The following is a 21,141-nucleotide window of genomic DNA, read 5'->3' as shown; positions in this document are numbered from 1 at the left end:
CTTTTAATTACTTCGATAAGCAACTAAATTGAACGTTTACAAACCTGGCTCCTGTCATCAAAACTAGATAGCAGGGATTATTACATCATCCAGCATTCAAGTCAAACAAAGCTTTTGTTACATGATAAACATGTTGTTACATAACACTTGTAAATCTCCCCGTCTCACTATATCCAGGCGGTTTCTTTTGTTGTCCAGAAGCATTGTGACGACACTCAATGCACGCTCTACTAAGTATGAGCTGGGAAATGCAATGAAAAATTTTTTACCCGATTCCACACGTGAGGATATTTCACTTTAATATCGCGTTGCAGCCAAAATGATTGATACAAGATATGGAATTTTGGTTTGCGTTCAAAATAATTTTGCAAGAATGCCTTGCTCGGAAATATCAATGAATGGGTCGATTATTCAGTCAAGAATCTCCAATTGTATTACATCCTGAAACCGAACTTCCATGTCTTCATGCAATTCCTTAATATGCTTGCTGTATGTCTCCACATCAACATAAGAAAGCATCAACTTTGTTGCTGATAGCAAGTTGTTGCAGGCTGGAAAACCGGGAGAATTGCGTCTAGGGGTCCCTACCCTTTTCAAAGAGATAGGCTTTTCAATGCAAAGTACATTAAATCAAGACGCTACTGTCGCAAATTCACATCATAAACCTACACTGAATTTTGGCTTGCAATGTCATCTAGGTCAGGCCTGTCTGCAGTCTTAATTTGGACAAAATCCATGTACTCAGTTTTCTATAACAGCTACCTAAACTTTACAGCAAGTTTTGAACTTAAAAATTTAGCACAAATACTCCTAAAAACCGAAAAATCAAACCCTCAAAAAATGTACAATTTAGCCTAAACCTGGAACCAGCTGTCGCCAAAACAACAACAAAACTAGTTCACATCGACGTCACATGCGCATTGGACCGGAAATTTTCTTACTTTTTTTAATATGACGCATTGAGTACGAACACGTAATAATCAATGTGTTGCCGGCTCAAAATTGTCTTTATATTGGGAAGTGAGCCCTCTAGCTAAATTTCGCTCATACAACGCAAACTTATTTTTGAATCCATACAGTAGGCCTACTGATTTTACCTTGATTAGATTTACCTCGTTGCCCTGAAGGGATAGGTTCAATTCGTTAAATTTGGAAAATATATCTGACAATTATGCGATATCATTTTATAGCAATAATTTCTTTGGCAAGGCGAGGGTCACAGCTTCCAAGAATTCCACAACAGTATCAGTGTTTAAAATCGTACAAGGCCGTTTCCCTCGGAGAGCCACCTTACTTCAATGTGTAGAAGTAAGCGCTCAAAGGCCTCGTCGTTCTCTTTACACAATTGCTTAAACAAGCGTGTGTTAAGCGCATGAGCTTTACTCTTATTTACTGCCTTGATGACAGTCTTCAATGAGAGGTTAAGACGACCACTGATATTCTTGGCCACCAAATGCTGCCAATGAATCACACAATGAATTGTAAGCACGTTTGGATTCGCTGCTTTTAGGAATGCCATGAAACCACGGTAACGGCACATCATAGATGGGGCGCCGTCAGTTGCACACGCTGTGACATTGGTAAGTGGAATTTGTTTTTTTCGAAATATGTTTATCTTCTTGGAATACTGTCTCACCCCGGGGATCTGAATCCAGTGTTAAAGCGATTGCCAACTCTTCATGTAAAACTTCATCATTCACAAAACGAACATACCCAAGTAATAGAGACTCATTTCCTGGCAAAGTTGACTCATCCAGTTGTAAACTGAGTTCTGTATTTCTGATGATGCTGCATAAACTATCTTCTATATCGGTGGCCTTCTCATCCACCCGTCTCTGTACAGTATTGTTACTCAGAGGAATAGATTTAATAACTGTAGAAGAGGCCTTGTGATGCAAAACGGTGTCCAAAACTTCCTTCATTGATGGCAAGATCAATGCTTCACCGATCGTATGCGGCTTGCCTTTTCTTGCAAGCATCAAAGACAAATTGTAAGACGCACGTAATCCATCATTACTTGTATGGGAAAGGTTTGAATACATCGTACCAACAGTTTTGCGTTTTTTGAAATTGTCCCAGAGCGTTTCAAAAAAATGATGCACTCTTGTAACCAAACTTTTTCTGATCAGGAATCTTCCCGCTCTAACGGCTAGTCACTTAGCCAGTTCCTGCTCACCTATTTTTACGAGCATTCTTTCAATAAAAACAAAGGTCTTTCTTGTATTAAAACCAAAAGTAGACTGACTCAACTCTTCTCCAACAAACCACAGCGCAATCAATTAATCATCATTAGCATGCGAGGATGGAAACTGCGGGCAGCGTAACATACCTCGGGGGGAGTTGTGGGGCGTAAAACGTATGCGTGTGTAGAAAACTTACAAACAATAAAAGGAATCACAAGTGAAATATCGATGAGTTACTAATACTAAATAAAAACGCAGTCACACATTATGGCCACAACAATACGGGTGAAATACATCTTAATATAAATCTAAAAACACATCGTGGAATATACAACTAAAACGTATCAATGTGCGGTGCTACATAATAAAACAAGTGCGTAAAGATATTCTCGTGACACTCTTGCCTACTTTATCTGGGTGAATTTTCGTTAAATGCTCGGAAAGTCTGGACAGCTTCATCGATTCATTAGAAAACACTTTAAAGCACAGCAAACACATCGGCTGTGATTCGGAATTTGGGGCTGGAATAAATCCATACTGGAAATAACTTAAACTGTATTGCCTGCATTTTCATTTGGCTAAAATCGTTATTTAGCACTCTAATGACTGAATAACATAACTATAACTAGGTACCAACTCACTAACTAAAATCTAACAATATTGCTATTCACAATCACACTAACTTCCTCGTGGCTTAAATACCTTTTGTCATATGCTACATGTGAGAAAAAATGCAAGATTATTATGACACAATACTGTTGAAATTCGTCTATTAACGTAAAAATAAGAATAGTGAGCCTAATAAATGTATTTCATTTTAGGATTAACCGAAAAATCTCATACTATGCAACCGAAAACAGGAAAGTAAAACAAGTAAATCGAAGCAAAAAACTATTATACAAATAGCACAAATGTTTACTTTGGCACTATTCTTGTTACTGCCCACTTTATTATCAGCGCCCCCCAATCGCCCATTTAGTAGCCAGCGCCCCCTTGAGAGGCGCCAACGCCCACAAGGGGGCGCTGGCGCCCACTTTGGGAACCACTGGTGTAAGAGTTGCATGATTCAATGAAAGTGATTGATACATATTTTTTACAAAAGCAGGTGTTAATGTGAAAGACACCAAAAAAAATGTTATGAAACCTAATATAAACCATATCTAATATCTACCATACCTTTCCAACTTATTCGGATGTTCTACGAAAGTAATCATTATGAGTAATGACTTACATATTGCTAAATAAACAAAATTGTTTGTTTGCTGCCGGTAACCAATTTCGTGTTGTTTTATCACAGTTTTGTAAAAGTTTTGTATCAAAGTTTTGGAAAAGATTGTACAAAAATACAACTATTTCAACATATAAGATTTAAAGCTTTCTGATAAAGAAAACAAAAATTGTAAAATAATTAAAAGTAATATTGGATATGAAAAGACAAAGGAAAACATTTTTGCAGCACAGTTTGTGATAAGTCTCCTAAAAAAATCAAACTTGAATTCCCCATTCAAGGACTCACACTGTTAAGCAGCCATATCAATGCCGGATTTGTTGCAAATTATTCTAACAAAACAGCAGTTTGCAGCATCATGTGCAATCCACACTGGAGAACGCCCTTTTCAATGCGATGTTAGCTACAGATCATTGTCATGACACAGCGGTTTGCAGCGTCATATGAAAGTCAACACTGGAGAGCGCTTTTATCAATGTCAGATTTGTTGCTAATCATATTCACACAACATTTTCAGAAAATAGCAATTGACTGTGTCATATGAAATTTCACACTGTTTAGAGTACTTGCGACGTTTGCTGCAATTCATTTACACAAAGCGGTTATTTGCAGTGTCACAGTTGCGCACGGTTGCAGTGTCATGACAATTCACAGCATAAAGCTACCACATCAGTGTCCTAATTGTGAGAAGTCGTTTAAGTTGAAGGCACAATTGTTTCAAATTTTTTTTTCTCATTATATTTGTATTTTTTTTGAAAGTTCGCAACAAAGCATGACCTCAGAAATAATGACACTTTGACAAGCTGTTTGGACATAAATCTACTTTTAAAAAATCATTTCCATGTTATTTTAACAGAATCTGTTCTTCAGCGAATCGTGGGTTTTCACCATTTTTGCTGCAACATTTCAAGATTGTTTTCAAATTTTGGTGCATTAATGCCGTAATTTGAATAACGTTAAGAAAATATTTGTACCCAACCCAACCCCAAACTCACAACTACTTCTACTATTGACCGACTTTCAAACTTTGCTTTTGAGTTATAGTAAAGTTTTCAGTTAACATGTTAATTTGATCTGTTATGAATGGAGATGTTATAATCATAAAATTAATCTTTAACTTAAATTTTATCTTTATCTTAACAGGTACTTGATATTACCTACAATTTTTACAGTTTTGCATATTCATTTACTTCCCCAGCAAGTTTTGTCAGTTTTGAAATTTTCTGGTAAAGAAAAGACAAATTGCAAAACCATTAAAACCAATATTGGATATTTGATGGCAACTAAGGAAAAAGACAAAGAAAAGCATTTTTGCTGCACAGTTAGCGATAAATCTTATAAAACAAAATCAAACTTGAATGTTCATTTAAGGAATCACACTGGAGAGCAGCTATATCAATGTCGGATTTGTTGCAAATCATTTTCACGAAACTACACTTTGCAGCATCATATGAAAGTCCATACTGGAGAGCGCCCTTATCAATGCGATGTTTGCTGTAAATCATTTTCTGGAAAGGACAATTTGCAGAAACATATGAAAGTCCACACTGGAGAGCGCAATTATCAATGCGATGTTTGCTGTAAATCATTTTCACAGCATGGTAATTTACAGTCTCATATGAAAGTCCATACTGGAGAGCGCCCTTATCAATGCGATGTTTGCTGTAAATCATTTTCGCATAATGGCACTTTGCAGTCTCATATGAAAGTACATACTGGAGAACGCCCTTATCAATGCGATGTTTGTTTGAAATCATATTCACGAACCAGCACTTTGCAGTCTCATATGAAAGTCCACACTGGAGAGCGCAATTATCAATGCGATGTTTGCTGTAAATCATTTTCGCGGCGTGGCACTTTGCAGCGTCATATGAAAGTCCACACTGGAGAGCGCCCTTATCAATGCGATGTTTGTTTGAAATCATTTTCACGAACCAGCACTTTGCAGTCTCATATGAAAGTCCACACTGGAGAGCGCAATTATCAATGCGATGTTTGCTGTAAATCATTTTCGCAGCATGGCAATTTGCAGTCTCATATGAAAGTCCACACTGGAGAGCGCCCTTATCAATGCGATGTTTGTTTGAAATCATTTTCGCAACATGGCACTTTGCACCATCATATGAAAGTCCATATTGGAGAGCGCTCTTATCAATGCGATGTTTGCTGTAAATCATTTTCTGGAAATGGCAATTTGCATCGTCATATGAAAGTCCACACTGGAGAGCGCCCTTATCAATGCGATGTTTGCTGTAAATCATTTTCGCAAAGCAGCAATTTGAAAAGTCATATGAAAGTCCACACTAGAGAGCGCAATTATCGATGTGATGTTTGTTTCAAAACATTTTCCAAAAACAGTAGTTTGCATCGTCACATGAAAGTCCACATTGGAGAGCGATCTTATCAATGCAAAGTTTCTTCCAAATAATTTTCAGAAAACTGCAGTTTGCAAAGTCATATGAAAGTGCAAATTGGACAGCGCTTTTATCAATGTGATGTTTGCTGCAAATGATTTTGCAAAACAACAATTTGCAGCATCTAATGAAAATCCACACTGGACGGCGTTCTTATCAACGCAAAATTTCGCTATCAATGCGATGTTCGTTTGAACTCATTTTCACGAAACAGCCACTTGCAGCGTTATATGAAAGTACACACTGATGGAGAGCGTAATTAATCAAGTTTTTAGTTTTGTTGTTAATCAGATCTACTATAAGTGTAGATGTGGTAATGTTTTGGTATTTATTAACATTTAAAGTTACAGTAACATTAAGATTAATACTTACACCACATAAAGCTAGTTTGTTGATTTGCCATTTATGCCAATGATTGTTATGTTTTGCGCCATAAAGATCTTGTTTCATTTTTAAACATTTGCAAAATTCACATTACAAACTATGAACCAATTTAATATGTTTTTCTCGTTTTGGTTTGATTTTTGCATATTTCAATGTCTTTGAATTGATGTATTAATTTTTCCAGTTTCTTTATGTTTCTGTATTCACATCATATGCATTTTCCTGCTATTCACATTCATTTTCTTAGCAATTAGGTCATAAGTATAAATCGCACCACATTCAACTGTGGAGTGTCAACCCGAGCAATGAGTGATCTGATATCACAAGGACTTTGCTTTGCCCCAAAGAAAAATAAGAATAAAAGTGACCACACTATTTTATGAATTAGATAAATTATTCTCCAAAGAGAGCAAAGTTGTCGGTGTATTACTGCAGTCAATTGAAATAGACCCAAAAATAATTTGCACCCATCCCAAAGCTCTTACAACTACTTCTAAAGCTGATTGACCGTCAAACTTTACCTTGGAATTTGTTTGATGTTTTCAGTTTACGCCTTAATTCTGTTTTAAATGTAGATGATACGATCATAAAAACTTTGTTTAGTGAACCTTTTTATTTTTGGTGTTTGTTTACATACAGAGTTATTGTAATGTTAGTATTGAAAATGCTTTCGCATCAGCACTGCTGCTTTGCTGCACATAGCAATTCCATCACATGTTGTTGAATGCGTCTTTTCTAAATACTTGTAATAGTTTTGCAATTTATTTGTATCCCCTTCATTTTACCGTTTTGCGCGATCATTTTCTTTCCCCAGCAAATAGGTTACAAATATAAACAATGTCATATATAATTGTGGAATGTCATTCATGTGGTATTAGTCCAACACTACAGTATGTTGAGATTGTTTTTAAAACAATGACCAGTGGTGGTCAAAGTAATCACATAAGTTACTTAAGTAGAAGTTCTGTTATCCCTGAAAAAAGTTTTGAACTACTGAAATAGCAAGTGTTTTGAAGAAGTAATTATTGATATGAAATGAGGTTATGAAAGTACAAATTACCAAGAACTTGTTCAAACCAATACAGCTGCAGAGAAATACATTAATGTATAAAGCTAATTATTTGCAGATAAAACTTTGTCCTTTGTCAGAGTATTTTCATGAAAATCAAGTTGCAGACACTTCATAGATATGTGAATGCTAATGAAATTTATTTTCGAACTACAACACTGATAATTTCTTACTTATAAAATATAAGCCAAATTTCTTAATATTTTTTCGTTAACAATTTATTGGCAAAACCATTTTCAAAAAGCTACACTGGGAGCTGATAATGTGACGTCACATAGCTGGATTTTTTTTCAAACATGGTTCAAGCACATATCGCATCAATGAAAACTTGCTGTTGGAAAACTCATTTCGACGGATGCAGTGAGCGCGTTGGTCAGACTTTCTCAATATTTCTGTAGTAAAAGATGATTGACTAATAGTGATAGATTGTAATAGTGGCGCAAAATCTACACCAGATTTTTTGACCCAAAAACCCAATTTTAGCTACTTTCACGGCAATTTTTAGCCTAAGTTTGCACGCGACCTAGGACGTTTGGACATTCATGCACTCCAACTGGTAGGGTAATTCCCAGAATTGAAAACAAGAACAACCATACAACTCTCTGATTGGTCTAGCCTGGTATTTAAATGTTTTCGTCAACAGAATCATAGAAATCTTAATTTTACCCTGTTTGACGGGACGCCGCATCAGATATAGCTTCGTATGTAATAGACTTAAAGATACGAAGGACTTGTCACGCAGAATTAAATAGCACCTCTGAAACTCATTGTAAGACTCTCTTCGAAAACCATGTTAAAGTATTTTAGAACAACCCTAACCAGCGATTCGCCCAAGATATTTGTTCCTTGTTTAAGGCATTGAATGTTTTCATCACCGCCACCGTCACAATGTTGGCGAAATAGCAGAGAGATTGTCTGCGTAGTGTTGCTTTAGTCCAAGAGCTGCTTTCATATCTGTCCAAGTTTTATGATATATATTTTGTATTACTGTAATCGCAATTTGAAATATTCGTTACAGTAAGTTTTGTACAAAATCTATGCATTACTTCGCTTAGCGAAATGGTAAAAGTAATGGCGGACAAGGAAAGTATATACGGATATAAGGACAAGGAAACTATATACGCAAGTATATTAATTAAGTGTAAATTTTCTGATTTAAGATTTACCTTCCCTGCATGTTTTGTTTTCTTGTTTGCAAGTTAAGTTTTTCACCTTGCAAGTTTTCTCTCAAACCGACGGTAATCTGCAAGGTTTTTTATCGGAAAACACAGAGACATGCGATATATCTATCTCACCATGTCCTGAACAAATGCGGAACGACACCGGTTTTGTAGCTGACGTCAAACAATCGATGCAGCTATATTACTAGAAGCTATTAGAATAATTAGCTTCTAGTAATATAGCTGCATCGAATAATCGCATTTTGAGTACATTCATGGCCGCGACGAGTTTTAATCAATTTACAATTATGAAAGAATTGACAACACTTAGAAACATTTGTGACTTAAACATGACAAATAACCGTTGAGAATTGCTAAAGTGTTGATCACTGCACAATTATGTAGGAGCTCTTTGAATCTATCCTTAGTTTGAATTGTGTGCTGACACATTTCGTTCGCTGAAAAATATTATTTGACGCAAGTCTCTCTGTTTCTTGTTTGTAGTGAAGTGCGTTGAAAAATACCTCAGTCTGCTAGCAATTGTAAGCCTAGTGCGCAATATAACAACTTACGTAACTAAAAAACAACCTTTACTTTATATTAGGATCGTCAAAAATGCAAAAGCATATAAAAAGCATGCAGTGCCCTTTGCTTGCCGGTGCTTCAGTTCATGCAAAGGATAACCCTGGTACTTGCGGGTGCTTTCAGCTCGCTACCATGAAACATCGTTCAAACTGCACATACATCTAAACTAAACTTCTAAAGGCATTTCAAACTCAACAACAAACACCAACCCGATGCTTATAATATTACAAATTAAAGCGAGAATGAGAACGGTTGAAAATCGATATATTGATGTTCTTCTGACTCGATGGTATTGTTGTCATTTCTTGAACAGTTTGATAATGCTGTTTGTTTAATTTCTGTCTATATACATTACTAAATTATAATTTTCCATTTTATTTATTATAAGACACAAAGGTTTTCACCTTCGGGCAAAGCTTACTGAATGTTACATTGCGCTTAGTAACATGTGAGAACGGTAAAAGGAAAAATTGTAAACATTACATCGGTATATATATGTGACACACCAGTTCAATCGAGGTAGGCTAATTTATCTGAACATCATTAAGGGGAATTCAAGTCCGGTCAACAACTGAATTGCAAGATCTCAAAATAAAATTCAAGCATTTCGAAAAACAACTCATGACTCGTGACGTAACCGTCACATAGCCACCTATTTCAGAGTAAAGCTTGCGTGAAATGAAATTGAAAGCTTAACTCAACAAAATTATTTCTGTGGTTATAATATTTATCACAGTTATTAAAACAACAATTTAGTACAGTACAATGACAGAGCTCGGTAAATATAACAAATATAAATATACCATTTCACTTGAAAACAAAACATAAGACATACAAGCTTACAGAAGTATCGCATTCGCCTTGCGTGTCGAAGGTTAAAAAAATGAGTGATCACGTCTGCATCTGTCGTTCCGCGGCTGTAGCAAACTTTGTTCACAGTAGTAAAATGTAGTTGGTTGCGATCTCCAGTGGACTTTGTTTCTTGATGCGTAAAATATATACAATAGTTTGCTCATGCTCTTGGACATGTATAACACGTTGGTTAGGCAATCAAAACTTCATCATATCAACCAGGTATCAATGCCATTAGTGCTGTTGTTTTCGAATTAGTCTTGTTGCTAATATTGGAGATAGAATTTCCTGAAAGCTTCCTCGTTGAATAGCGTTTGTAGTTGGCTGATCTTGCTGTTAAAATTTGGTCATCAAAACTTCATAAATAGCTGGTAACATTCTTTCTCGCTCAATGTGCAACTAACTCAGCAATTTCGAACTTATCAAGGCACCAAATTTTGTTCGTTTGTGTATTACTTAGGTGAAGTATTACACAACATACACATCTGTCATAAAGACCGCGTACACTGGCGGCCATTGTTGGAATATGAGCGAGGACTATTGATGGTTGATAACTTGTTTTCGGCCTACTTCTGCTTCGATGATATGAGTTCTCATTCCTCAAACGGCGTGATTATGCTGATAGTTGCTTAAATTCTGTCTGTACAAATTACTAACTAAATAATAAAGTTCCCATTTTTATTTATTATACACTGGTCAACATGATTTTTATTTTCTGGCGAAAATGGTGACTTCTAAGATAATTTGGTTACGCTGATTACGAATAAGAAGTGGCTTTTTTTCTATCACGTCAAGATTTTTTATAATTTGTGATTTAAAATTTTGCATTTCACTACTAATAACAGCCTGTTCTATGAAGTATTCCTTGCTGTTGGGTCATAGTTATTATTGTCATAGCCATTATACATCATTGTGACGTCATAATAACTTTATTGTGAGTAAACCAGGCTACATACAAGCACAACGTATGCTTAGCACTGATAAAACTTTTGCTTGGTATAAGCATCGTGAGAGTGAATACACACGAATCTTTGCCTCCAAACCCTCTTTAGTCTATTGTGTGGATGTTCAAGGTCTTGTAAAGAAATTGGGAACCGTGTATATTCCCAGTGACTGGCGCCTCTTCATTGATGCATCAAAGTCAAGCCTAAAAGCTGTATTGTCGCACAATACAAATCAATTCTATCCCTGTAGCTCAGGGGTGGGCAAACGTTTTGTACTGAGAGCCGCATTAGAAAAAATGTTGCAGCCGGCGGGCCGCATTGGAAAAAATGTTGCAACCGGCGGGCCGCACACTCTCATTACAAAGTAGGAAAGTTTACCCGGTGTGTAAATAAACGCATATTCATATTAAACACAATTTTTGCATTTCACACTCAGTTACGTTTAAAGCTACGCAATCTTCATCACAAAGGCCTACGGTAGCCGCTACCGTATTTGTATTTTATGATCAAACAATTGAATCAAACAATGCGTGAGAAGTGTACGGCTAGTTGCTGAAAGCATGTTGCAATACATGCGCGACTGACGTGTGTGTGTTTACGCACTGAAAGTGAAGAGAAAAACACACTCGTAAAGGGAATAATATTTTGTCATGTAACCTGTTTAATTAAAACAGTAAGTGATGAGTAGGAGTTTCTGCAAGTGCCGGCGGGCCGCATAAAATGGGACGCAGGCCGCATGCGGCCCGCGGGCCGTAGTTTGCCCACCCCTGCTGTAGCTCATTCAACTAGCATGAAGGAATCTTACGAAAATATGAAACTTTTGCTTTCGAAGTTGCAATATAGCACTCATACATGAAAAGTTTGCGTTGATTTTAAAGTCCTAAATATGCTACTGGGTAAACAATCTGGATTTACAAAGTACTCTTGTTTTATGTGTGAATGGGACAGCCGAGACAGGAGAAATCATTGGATTAAACGTGAGTGGGCGTTGAGGATCATTTTACACCAGGCTATAAAAATGTTTTACAGCCTGTTCTTATCGACAGATCTAATGTTATACTTCCGCCATTACATATTAAACTGGGTCTCATGAAACAGTTTGTAAAAACTCTCAACAAAGAAGGTGCATGTTTTAAATACATTCTGGAAAAGTTTCCTCACTTGAGTGCCGAGAAAGTTAAAGAGGGTGTATTTGTTGGACCTCAAATCAGAACACTCACCAAAGACCCCCAATTTCTTATTACCATGCTGACGGATTTGGAAAAAAATTCTCTTTCACCGAAGTTGTATCTAAATTTCTTGGAAATACTAAAGATCCGAATTACCAAAATATTGTAGAAAATATGTTGGTTTCTTATCAAGCACTTGGATGTCTAATGAGTTTAAAGGTTTATTTTCAATACGCACATTTGGACAATTTTCCTAAACACTTGGGTGACATGAGTGAGGAGCATGGTGAACGTTTTCACCAGGACATCAAAACCCTGGAAACTCGGTATCAAGGGCGATTGGATGTACCGATGATGGCGGACTACTGTTGGTGCCTGAAACGCGACTGCGAGAATAGTGAGGCTGCAAGAAAAGCTAAAAGAAGAAAATTCATGCCAAACACCAATAAGAAATAAGAAAGAAAAGTTGTTTGAATCAAAAGTTTATTGAGGAAATGAACATAATTATGTGCTATTGGGGTCAAGGGTTTAGGTTTAGAGCAGGGGTTCCCAACTGGGGGTACGAGATTGAACATCAAGGGGTACGAAGAATGCTCTGGCCTGACAAAGGGGTACGAGCAGCAAAAAAGGTTGGGAACCCCTGGTTTAGAGGGTTAAGGTTTAAGCTAACAAAACCTCAAATCCAATTGAGTAAGTTAAGCGCCTTGTAGGCTGTGTTTCGTTTCACGTACGGAGCTCTTGACCTGTAATAGGGCACAAGCGCCCTTAATACAACCGTTTTTCAGTAAAATTTTCATTCAATTTTTGCGAAAAAGTGTGACGTGATGGGTGAATTCTGACTGCAAATTCGGAATCAGCATAGTCAAATTAGGTAAATTCAATTAATTGTTTGAAAAAAATAATAAAAAAGTTGAAAAATGTCGTCTAGTGTTATCAGAGCCTGTGACATGCTGAGCAGAGAAATCGAATTCCAGTAACCCTACCTCCAAGTGAATTTGCCATAACTTTTAGGGTGTACAGGCTATAAAGTAAATGTTCAGCAACATATGACTTAGTAAAATGGCAGACATTGCTTGTAAGAAGTAAACTGCTGATGTCGAACACTTTTGACTCGTATATTTTAGGCTAGGCTAACACAAAAATGCCAAACGTGACAACTGCGCTAATTTCAACAACACATTTCACAACATCAAGAACAGAGCAGAGATATCTTATATATGTAAAGATTAGATAAGCAGCAACTTCACAAAAACTGAAACAGGCATGAAGGAGGAGTTCGAAGTAGGACTGGGGTTTTGTATAATTTCCTTCAGCCGGATAGCGTTAAACTTGAACTGACTATGTTAGCTAGACTTCATCCCAGTCTGACCTCTTCTTTTAACACAATTTCACCTATGATTAGTTTTAACGCATTATCTTCCTTTGTATTATACCTTTGTCAATTAAACCTAATGATTTTGTAAACTAATAATGGTTTAGCGAGCTTATATAATTAATAGGATCAGCAGTGTCGTAGACAGAGGTGCGAAATACACAATACAATACGTCATACAACTAGACAACATAAACAATAGCAAAAGAGGTGCAAGATAAAAGCTTTAAGTGTCCGGAAAATACACTAGCTGGTCGATTTAAGGAAATAGGAGAATTGTGTTCAGGTTTTCAAGCGCATTTTTGAAGAAATTAAACGCCATATTTTATGTGAGATTCAAGTTTACTGCAGTTGTGCATTCTTCTATATATTCAGGCGGAACTCCACCAACTTCGCCAAGCAGCGGGACACGATTGCATGTCTATTTTATTCCACGCTTTCTCTTTATCGTTCATTAGAAATAGCTGTAGTACAGAGAGGACAAATCACTTCACTGATTTTTTTTTCTTTTTACATGTAAATATGAGAGACTATAAACCAAATTCGTATTTGGTAGACGAACTACGGCCAACCAACATCAAACACAAATCCGCTAGTTCAGACAAATACAACGTTTATTGACAAATGAATCACAACAAAAGTATAATTACAAGAAAAATCAAACAAAACCTGCTATAAATTTCTAAATTAACCAACCAAAATCAAAAGAATAAAACAAGGCAATTATTTTGTTGCAGTGATAAAAAAACTGTTACTTAGGCTACAATGTGAAAGATATTTCGATCAATACATTGAAGACTTGGCGAATTAGGCCGACCATGTTTATCTAAATCAAAATTATCACAAAATACGTCCATTTACTCACATCATCACTTCATAGTGCGATCATCAGTGACATATTTTTTTATTGGAAAATCGTATTTGCTATTAAAACCCCTTGTTACAGGTCTGATATATCTTATATCAAACAAACAACTTATCAAGATCGTCGGCCCTCGGTGTGTCTACGTTCGTGTCTTTTTAAATCATCAGCGCGTTTTAACCCTTTACCACAGTAACGGCATTTGTGAGCACGAACATCTGAGTGCTTCGTCATGTGGCTTTTAAGATCGGATGACTGCCCATATTTCGCTCCACAAACCGAACATATATAACGTTTGTGGTGAACCATACGAACGTGTCTTTTTAGTTGGCTTAACTGGGGATATTCGTTGTTGCAATGTCCGCAGGTGTGTGTTTGTACAATATGGGTACGTTTGTGCAAACGAAATGATTTCTTCAAAGAAAATTGTTTTTCGCAGGTTTTGCAAACAAAAGGCTTCTTATCACTCTCTGTTGAGACTTCCTGATTAAGGCTTGAAGAGCTAGGTTCATCTGGACAAAAAGGCAATTCGGATTTAGGCGGCGTTTTACTTCCTCTTTCGTCATACAGGTACTTGCGCCATGGCCAGTTCGAGGCATCACAGTTTGTAAAAACCATCGAACCACTGGCAGAGACTAGGAAAGGGGCGTTGGGAGCTGAAACATCAAACTATAGAGGTAAATTTTGTAATTTAGACAATGTAATGATACAAAATGCTTTCGTTTACTTGCTCGTGTATTAGTTTGCCCGACAGGTAAGTTTATTCCAGTATCAGTGACATTGCATTTTGTGTTTATTAAAACCCATATAAAATTCTCTGTACCATAAACCTAAGCAAGGACTGGGTGTGCTTTCTTTCATTATGCTCTCGTTAAGCCGAACCATAAATACATTGTACAGTACCTGCATTTATACGGTTTTTCCTAATGCGAGTGTGTGTTTCTAATTCGTCTGCAAATTTACCGCATTTCACACTTGCATTTGTTTACGCGTACATTAGTACGTTTTACCAGGTCGACATAAGTTGGTATGTTCTCGAAGCAATGCAAGCCCTGCTGGACTAACTACTTTTCTGTCCAATTTGGATTGGTGTTAGGTTGGTTTCTAACAATCCCAACCTAACACTGGTTTCTTTGTTAATACGTAATCGTCCACGATAAAGCATTTTTTGTTTCACTTGGCCACCCTAATATCTTACACATAAAGGCTTTCACTTTGTGCAGCATGATTTGCGACATTGAAACGCCACAAACCAAACATACCGCAGCAAACTTCTTGCCATAGACTACACTACACAAATGTGTTCTTTCAGGTTGCTGTTTTCATGTCATTGTTCACAAAGTTACTTTTTTACTGCGAACAGACGGCTCTTCAAAGCAAATTCTTTCACGCAGGATAAGCAAATAAAAACCTTCTCACCAATACTTCTTGACAACATGAAACGGCCTGGGTTGGGGCAACTAGTTTCATCTGTTTGAGTTTGTAAGTTGCATGGTAAATGTCTGTTGAAAGCTTCGACGTTGAAAAAAACTTTTTCACATTTGTTACATAATAGAATATTTTCAGGTGCTGAAACAAATTTACAGATATATTTGTTCATACGAACAACCAATCATATTTCAACGGATACAGAAATACATGTGGTAGGCTACATACTGTAAGAAAGCTAGATAACAAAAATTGGTTTAGACCCATTTTAGCAAGTGAGATACTTATTATAGTGATATTGCTGTCAATCAAGTTAATTTGAATTTAAAAGCAGTTGGGCAACAGCAGCCCTGATTGGGGTAACATTTGCAAAACCCTACGGTGCCACGAGATATCTTGTACAATAAGAGGCGTCCAAAATTTTAGGGCTTACGACCTACAATGCAGGTCCCATATTTATAATAATCATACTTGCAATAACTGTAGGTTAAAATGATCGACCAACAAAAAAGATTTTACAGCATGCCAGTCGCTAAATGTAGGTCATTTAATCATTTAATACCTTTGCTCATAAACGTTTCAATGGTTTAGTTAGACTCATAAAATGTTTAATGTACACTGGAACAGCTTTCTTATAATTAGAATAAAAAAATCTGATACGGTAGCAAGTAAATATTCTTTACTAGCGTAGGATAGACAAAATGTACCTTCATGGTAGACAATAAAGTTTGTAAGGTGTCTATTGTCTAACCTTCATATAGTGCATGGTTTCAAACAAACTGTTATTTGTTCAACATTCATTAGTTTGTGACATTCAATGGCAATATTTGTTTAGACGGGCGCAAATCAACTCTAACCAACTGCGTGCTTGAAGGGAATGAACAGTTATCCATTTTTATATCTGTTGGATGTTTTAAAACCAAATTTGTCCCGGATTACCTTGGCACCCTTTTATGTATCGCAAGCGCTTGCAAAAGATGCAATAACCGATGCACAGCAGCACGCCAATCCTTAACGGTTGCGTTATCTTATGCACAAAACTATACGAACCCATTTCAGATTATTTGGCTGTCCTTTGAAGCTCTCCACAGTTGATGTAGCAAGGCTGCCAACTTGGTTACATTTAGTTGAAATATTGTTTATGAACGTGAACGTAACGAACGTGAAATATGAACGTTATTTAATATTAACTTTGCGTCACCTGCGCAACTTTAAGATTTATTTTAGATTTCATGTCTGGTAATTATGGCATTTTCTATGTAAAGTACGGTATTTATAAAGAAACAGTGTGCATCTACTGTACAAACGAAGACACTTTATGCGTATAGCATATAAGCGGAAAGTATGGAAGGTTTTTATCTGGTTGTATAATAAAAAAATTTGGCAAAATAATGTAGGCTAGTCCTTTAAGTTTTGCATGAATACTTCAATTTAAAAAATTTGACCATCTTTGTTTTAAAAAGTAAATGACGGGACCACATGTATTCTAATATTACGACAGATTATTTCAAACAAATGTTACGATGGTAAAGTTAAAACTCCAATTAAATTGCAATGTATTTAATGCAAAATAATCTACAGTAAACCATATTGAAATTTTTCAAATTAAACTTGGGCATACCTGTTCTTGTACATTTAACTTCCACCAAAATTTTGCTTGTTTGCATCCATATCTTAGGGTGAGTGGCATAAAACTTTGTCTCAGGATAAACAAGAAATTCTTCACCACCGAAAATTAGTTGTGTCGTGCAATGATAGACTTTACCAAGTTGCTCATACGCCACTACGTTACTTTCTTCCTTGCTTCTAGAAAATACTTCAGTTTAACCTTGTAACCCATTTTACATTGTAATAATATTAAACATATTAATAATAATATGTTAACAATATTAAACACTGTTACATTTTTTAAGCTAAAGTCATGAATAGAATTTTTTTTCAGATTATCAGATTAAGCGATTTTATTTCAAACGCCATTTCAAGTCTTTTTTAAACTGACGTAACGTATTTAACTGACAATTAAAATATTTTAAGAATATCAATAGACAAAAAATATTTTGGAAATCAATTAAAGCACCTGTTAAAGCTCCTTGCAAATTATATATTCAACATTTCATAATAAGAGATTTTATCAAATATGTTTAGATTTTGTTTTACAACTAATTGTTGTAACTGGAAATAAATCAAGCAAATAAAAGACAAAGTGAATTGCAAAAAGTTTTACCTTGCGAACTTAACGTATCTTAGCCAGTTACTTTTCTTTTCATCTGAGCCGTCAATACAATATGAGAGTTTCCCGTCTGTGTAAATCTGCAACAATCATCAAAAAAGTGAGCACTATATACAGGTTACTATTTCGCAAGCAAGTTTTAACAACTGGTGAAATGTGCAATTTGTTGATCTAATAATTAGTTTCCAACTTTAGTTTTCTAACTTTCAACGCATACTTCAATGCTATATCTCAGGTTCTTGTCAACGCATCGGAAACGCATCAACGTCAAGCTATGCAGGGCTGAGAAAAAATTAATAAGAAAATACAAGCTCGATACATTTGTTATTGTCGTGAATTTGAAAGTGGCTAAGAAACAGATCAAGTTGCTCGCGATCGCTGCCCGTAATTTCAATGCGTAAATATAAAATAATGACATAATTTCAGTAACCTTTCCTAGCCCAACCCAACCGATATTCTCCAAATAATACAATTAAAGTATAATAGCACAAGATATTGACATTTAGGTTGAAGGTTTTAGTGTAGTATTGAAAACTAAATCTTGTAACAAAACTGAAAAAATTCTTGAATTAAAAACTAACGAAAGAACAAACTTATCCGTGTTCTAACTCAAAGCTTTGCTAAATATCATTAAGCGAAATTATATCACACCGTAACATATCTTTAATTGCTTCGACATTGTGCATTTACTTTTCGACATTCCACAGTATATTACCAATCATTTATATTACTTGTTACATATACGTGCATTATATATAAGCCATATACATACCGGTTTATACTTATACAACTATGCAGTAGACGTCGATTTATAAAATCATCCTGATCGAAGCCCATTTCAGATTTAATAAGCGGCTGTTCTATCAACTCTCTAACCTAATTGCGTAAAACAGTTTTTATTGTACATTACTTAAACCAGGATACACTTTTAGCGTTTTGATCAAATGCAGTAAAAGACTCAGTTAAATGCACGTGATTGTCCGTATTTTGCCGGTATAAAAACTCCCTAAGTACTATATAATTGGCCAAGAACGACAAAAAAATCAGACAAGCAACAAAAATTCAAACATCTAACGCTCGACAAAACACAGAAAATCATAATGTTTTACGGTAAATTACTTAACTAGACATTGGGATCTTAAATAAGTCTTGCTGAAAGTATACAACATTTTTGTATAGCCCTCCGGATTTTTTCGTAACTAAACATTTTTCATGCAAAAACTTTTTTTTCTGCATTTAGGCAAAATTGTTTCATAACAAAGATTCAGGAAACAATCCTTGAAATTTAAACGCCTGATACTGAATACAGGATATTTACGATTCCCTGCACTAAAGTATATGGCTAGGAAAAAATATAAACTCATTTTGGTGAAAACCATGTAAAAATAATAATAATAGCTAGTAGGTTTAAAACTATATACTGTATAGTAGAGAACTAGGAAACATTTCAGTTTTAAAACAATACAGAGGTCACGTTCACTTCACTTACCTCCCATGCGTTACCACTTTGAAAAGCCAATATCAAATTTCTCAGATCATTTGTGTCGACAAGGTCACCTTCGAAAGAACCAAAAATTGTCCCTTCATTAATGTCTCTTTGTGCCCAAACCCCAAGTTCACCAGGAAAGGCGTGTGATGACCCGATGACTATGCCGGGTGGGCAGGTTCGCCGGGCTCGGTCCTCAGTATTCTGTAAAGTAAACTGACACGTTGCTCTGATCAGCATAACGTGCGCTATAACAGTCTTTATCGTCAACACTCTACTACATGTTACAACTAAATTTCAAAATAAATGTCTACTTATGCAACCAATAACCAATAACCATTCCTTAAATAAATGCGTATGCCTACAATATAATAACTGCTTACAAAGCTTATTTGGACTAAAAGCATAAGCTATGTTGAATGTGCAGTACATTGTGCGGTCACAATTTGCGTCAACGGTAGTTAACTAAAGGCGATTCTGGCTATTAAAAAAAAGAGTCGACTTACGGATTAGGCAATTCATCACAAATAGGATACTTTTGCTTTATGATTACATTCCTCATAACTTCATTCCGGAAACACAAGCCAAACCACATCGAAAACTTCAGATGTATCAAACCAATCTCGAATCCGAAAATAAAACTCAATCTATATTATGTTGACACTATATTGTCACCCTGTTGTGTTCATTCTCACAAATATGCAACTTGCAATTTCGCATAAAGTAAGAAAGTCATAACAAAATTATTAGCGTATATATTGTAATTAAAAGTAGGCTTTAATAAAGACAAGTTAATTGTTATAAGAATCGTTAACGTTATGGACTCGATTGGATTCACTTTTTGCACTACTACTTTTGTTGGAAATCAAATATAAAGCTTGACTTGATTGCAAATTCTGGCAAAAGTCTTGAAAGGTAAGTAATTTGAATTCAAAATCAAATTTGAGTTTGGTAACTTTGCTACGAAGCTGATTACAATCAAGGTGACAAGTTAAACATGACTCCCTATTTCCATGTTTCCTCTGGTATAGTTGCAGTGAATGTAGTAAGCAAGGCTAACAGATTTAGGCTGAAGGGGTAATTGCACAATTGCTAAAAATTTTCGCGTTTTCAAAATTCCACCTTTATTTATAGTTTGATTCATCCCGAATTTTGGTCATAATAGCTCTTAATTATTCTGTGTATTATATAGGGCCTAGCGCTGGAGAAACACTGGGTGAAATAAGCACTCATTTGCTCACCCGTCGCACAAATGTATCAGCTTCGAAAACCATTGTTTCAATATTTCGTATTCCGGTTTGCAAAGATTACAATGGTTATAGGTTCTTCTTTAAAACAACGAAAATTAAAAATAAAAGCAAACTTGTTTTTATTTCACTTATACACAAAATATTAGATAAGTTATCCTACTGCATAATCGTATGGTACAATCTAAACAATAGTATATGGAAAGTGATTCTTTCGTCTTAAGTAAGTCGGATCTTAAATATAGACGGTTTTAGTAAAATAAATTGATAAGCAAAAAGTTAAAATAAGCTAATTACAGTTACGTTCAGTTGAGAGAGTTAGTTAGCTAGATAATTGCAGTTAGATTTAGATTAGCAAGTAGATTTAAGTTATGTTTAGGCTTCCATGTCATAACCTTTAACAGCTTAACACGAAACAACTGAAAAGTAATTTGAAACCCATGATATTTCCCGATGAAAGAGTTACAGCCTAATAATATGTTTTAAAAGAAAACATTAAAACAACTATGGAATGATTTCGCCTGACAG

General features: G+C 35.7%; 1 protein-coding gene across 3 annotated transcripts; it reads right to left on the bottom strand.

The window, feature by feature from the left end:
* Positions 1-13,776: 13,776 nt before the first annotated feature.
* LOC143453310 (histone-lysine N-methyltransferase PRDM7-like) lies at positions 13,777-20,793 on the bottom strand. 3 transcript variants are annotated; one of them, XM_076954592.1, is made up of 6 exons: positions 20,608-20,793; positions 19,370-19,570; positions 17,875-17,960; positions 17,272-17,453; positions 15,642-15,791; positions 13,777-14,878 (listed from the first exon to the last, which is right to left on the bottom strand). In XM_076954592.1, exons 1-6 carry the CDS (start codon positions 20,638-20,640, stop codon positions 14,340-14,342), a joined length of 1,191 nt encoding a protein of 396 aa, XP_076810707.1. In that variant the 5' UTR covers positions 20,641-20,793; the 3' UTR covers positions 13,777-14,339. The 3 variants fall into 3 exon arrangements, with proteins under 3 accessions (XP_076810707.1, XP_076810706.1, XP_076810708.1); XM_076954591.1 differs by having other exon boundaries at positions 13,780-14,878; positions 17,272-17,456; XM_076954593.1 differs by having other exon boundaries at positions 14,717-14,878; positions 15,642-15,724; positions 17,272-17,456.
* Positions 20,794-21,141: the final 348 nt, after the last annotated feature.

The sequence above is a fragment of the Clavelina lepadiformis genome, chromosome 4, assembly GCF_947623445.1.
Source record: "Clavelina lepadiformis chromosome 4, kaClaLepa1.1, whole genome shotgun sequence".
In the NCBI taxonomy this organism is placed as follows: Eukaryota; Metazoa; Chordata; class Ascidiacea; order Aplousobranchia; family Clavelinidae; genus Clavelina; species Clavelina lepadiformis.
This window is presented reverse-complemented; position numbering and strand designations above follow the sequence as displayed.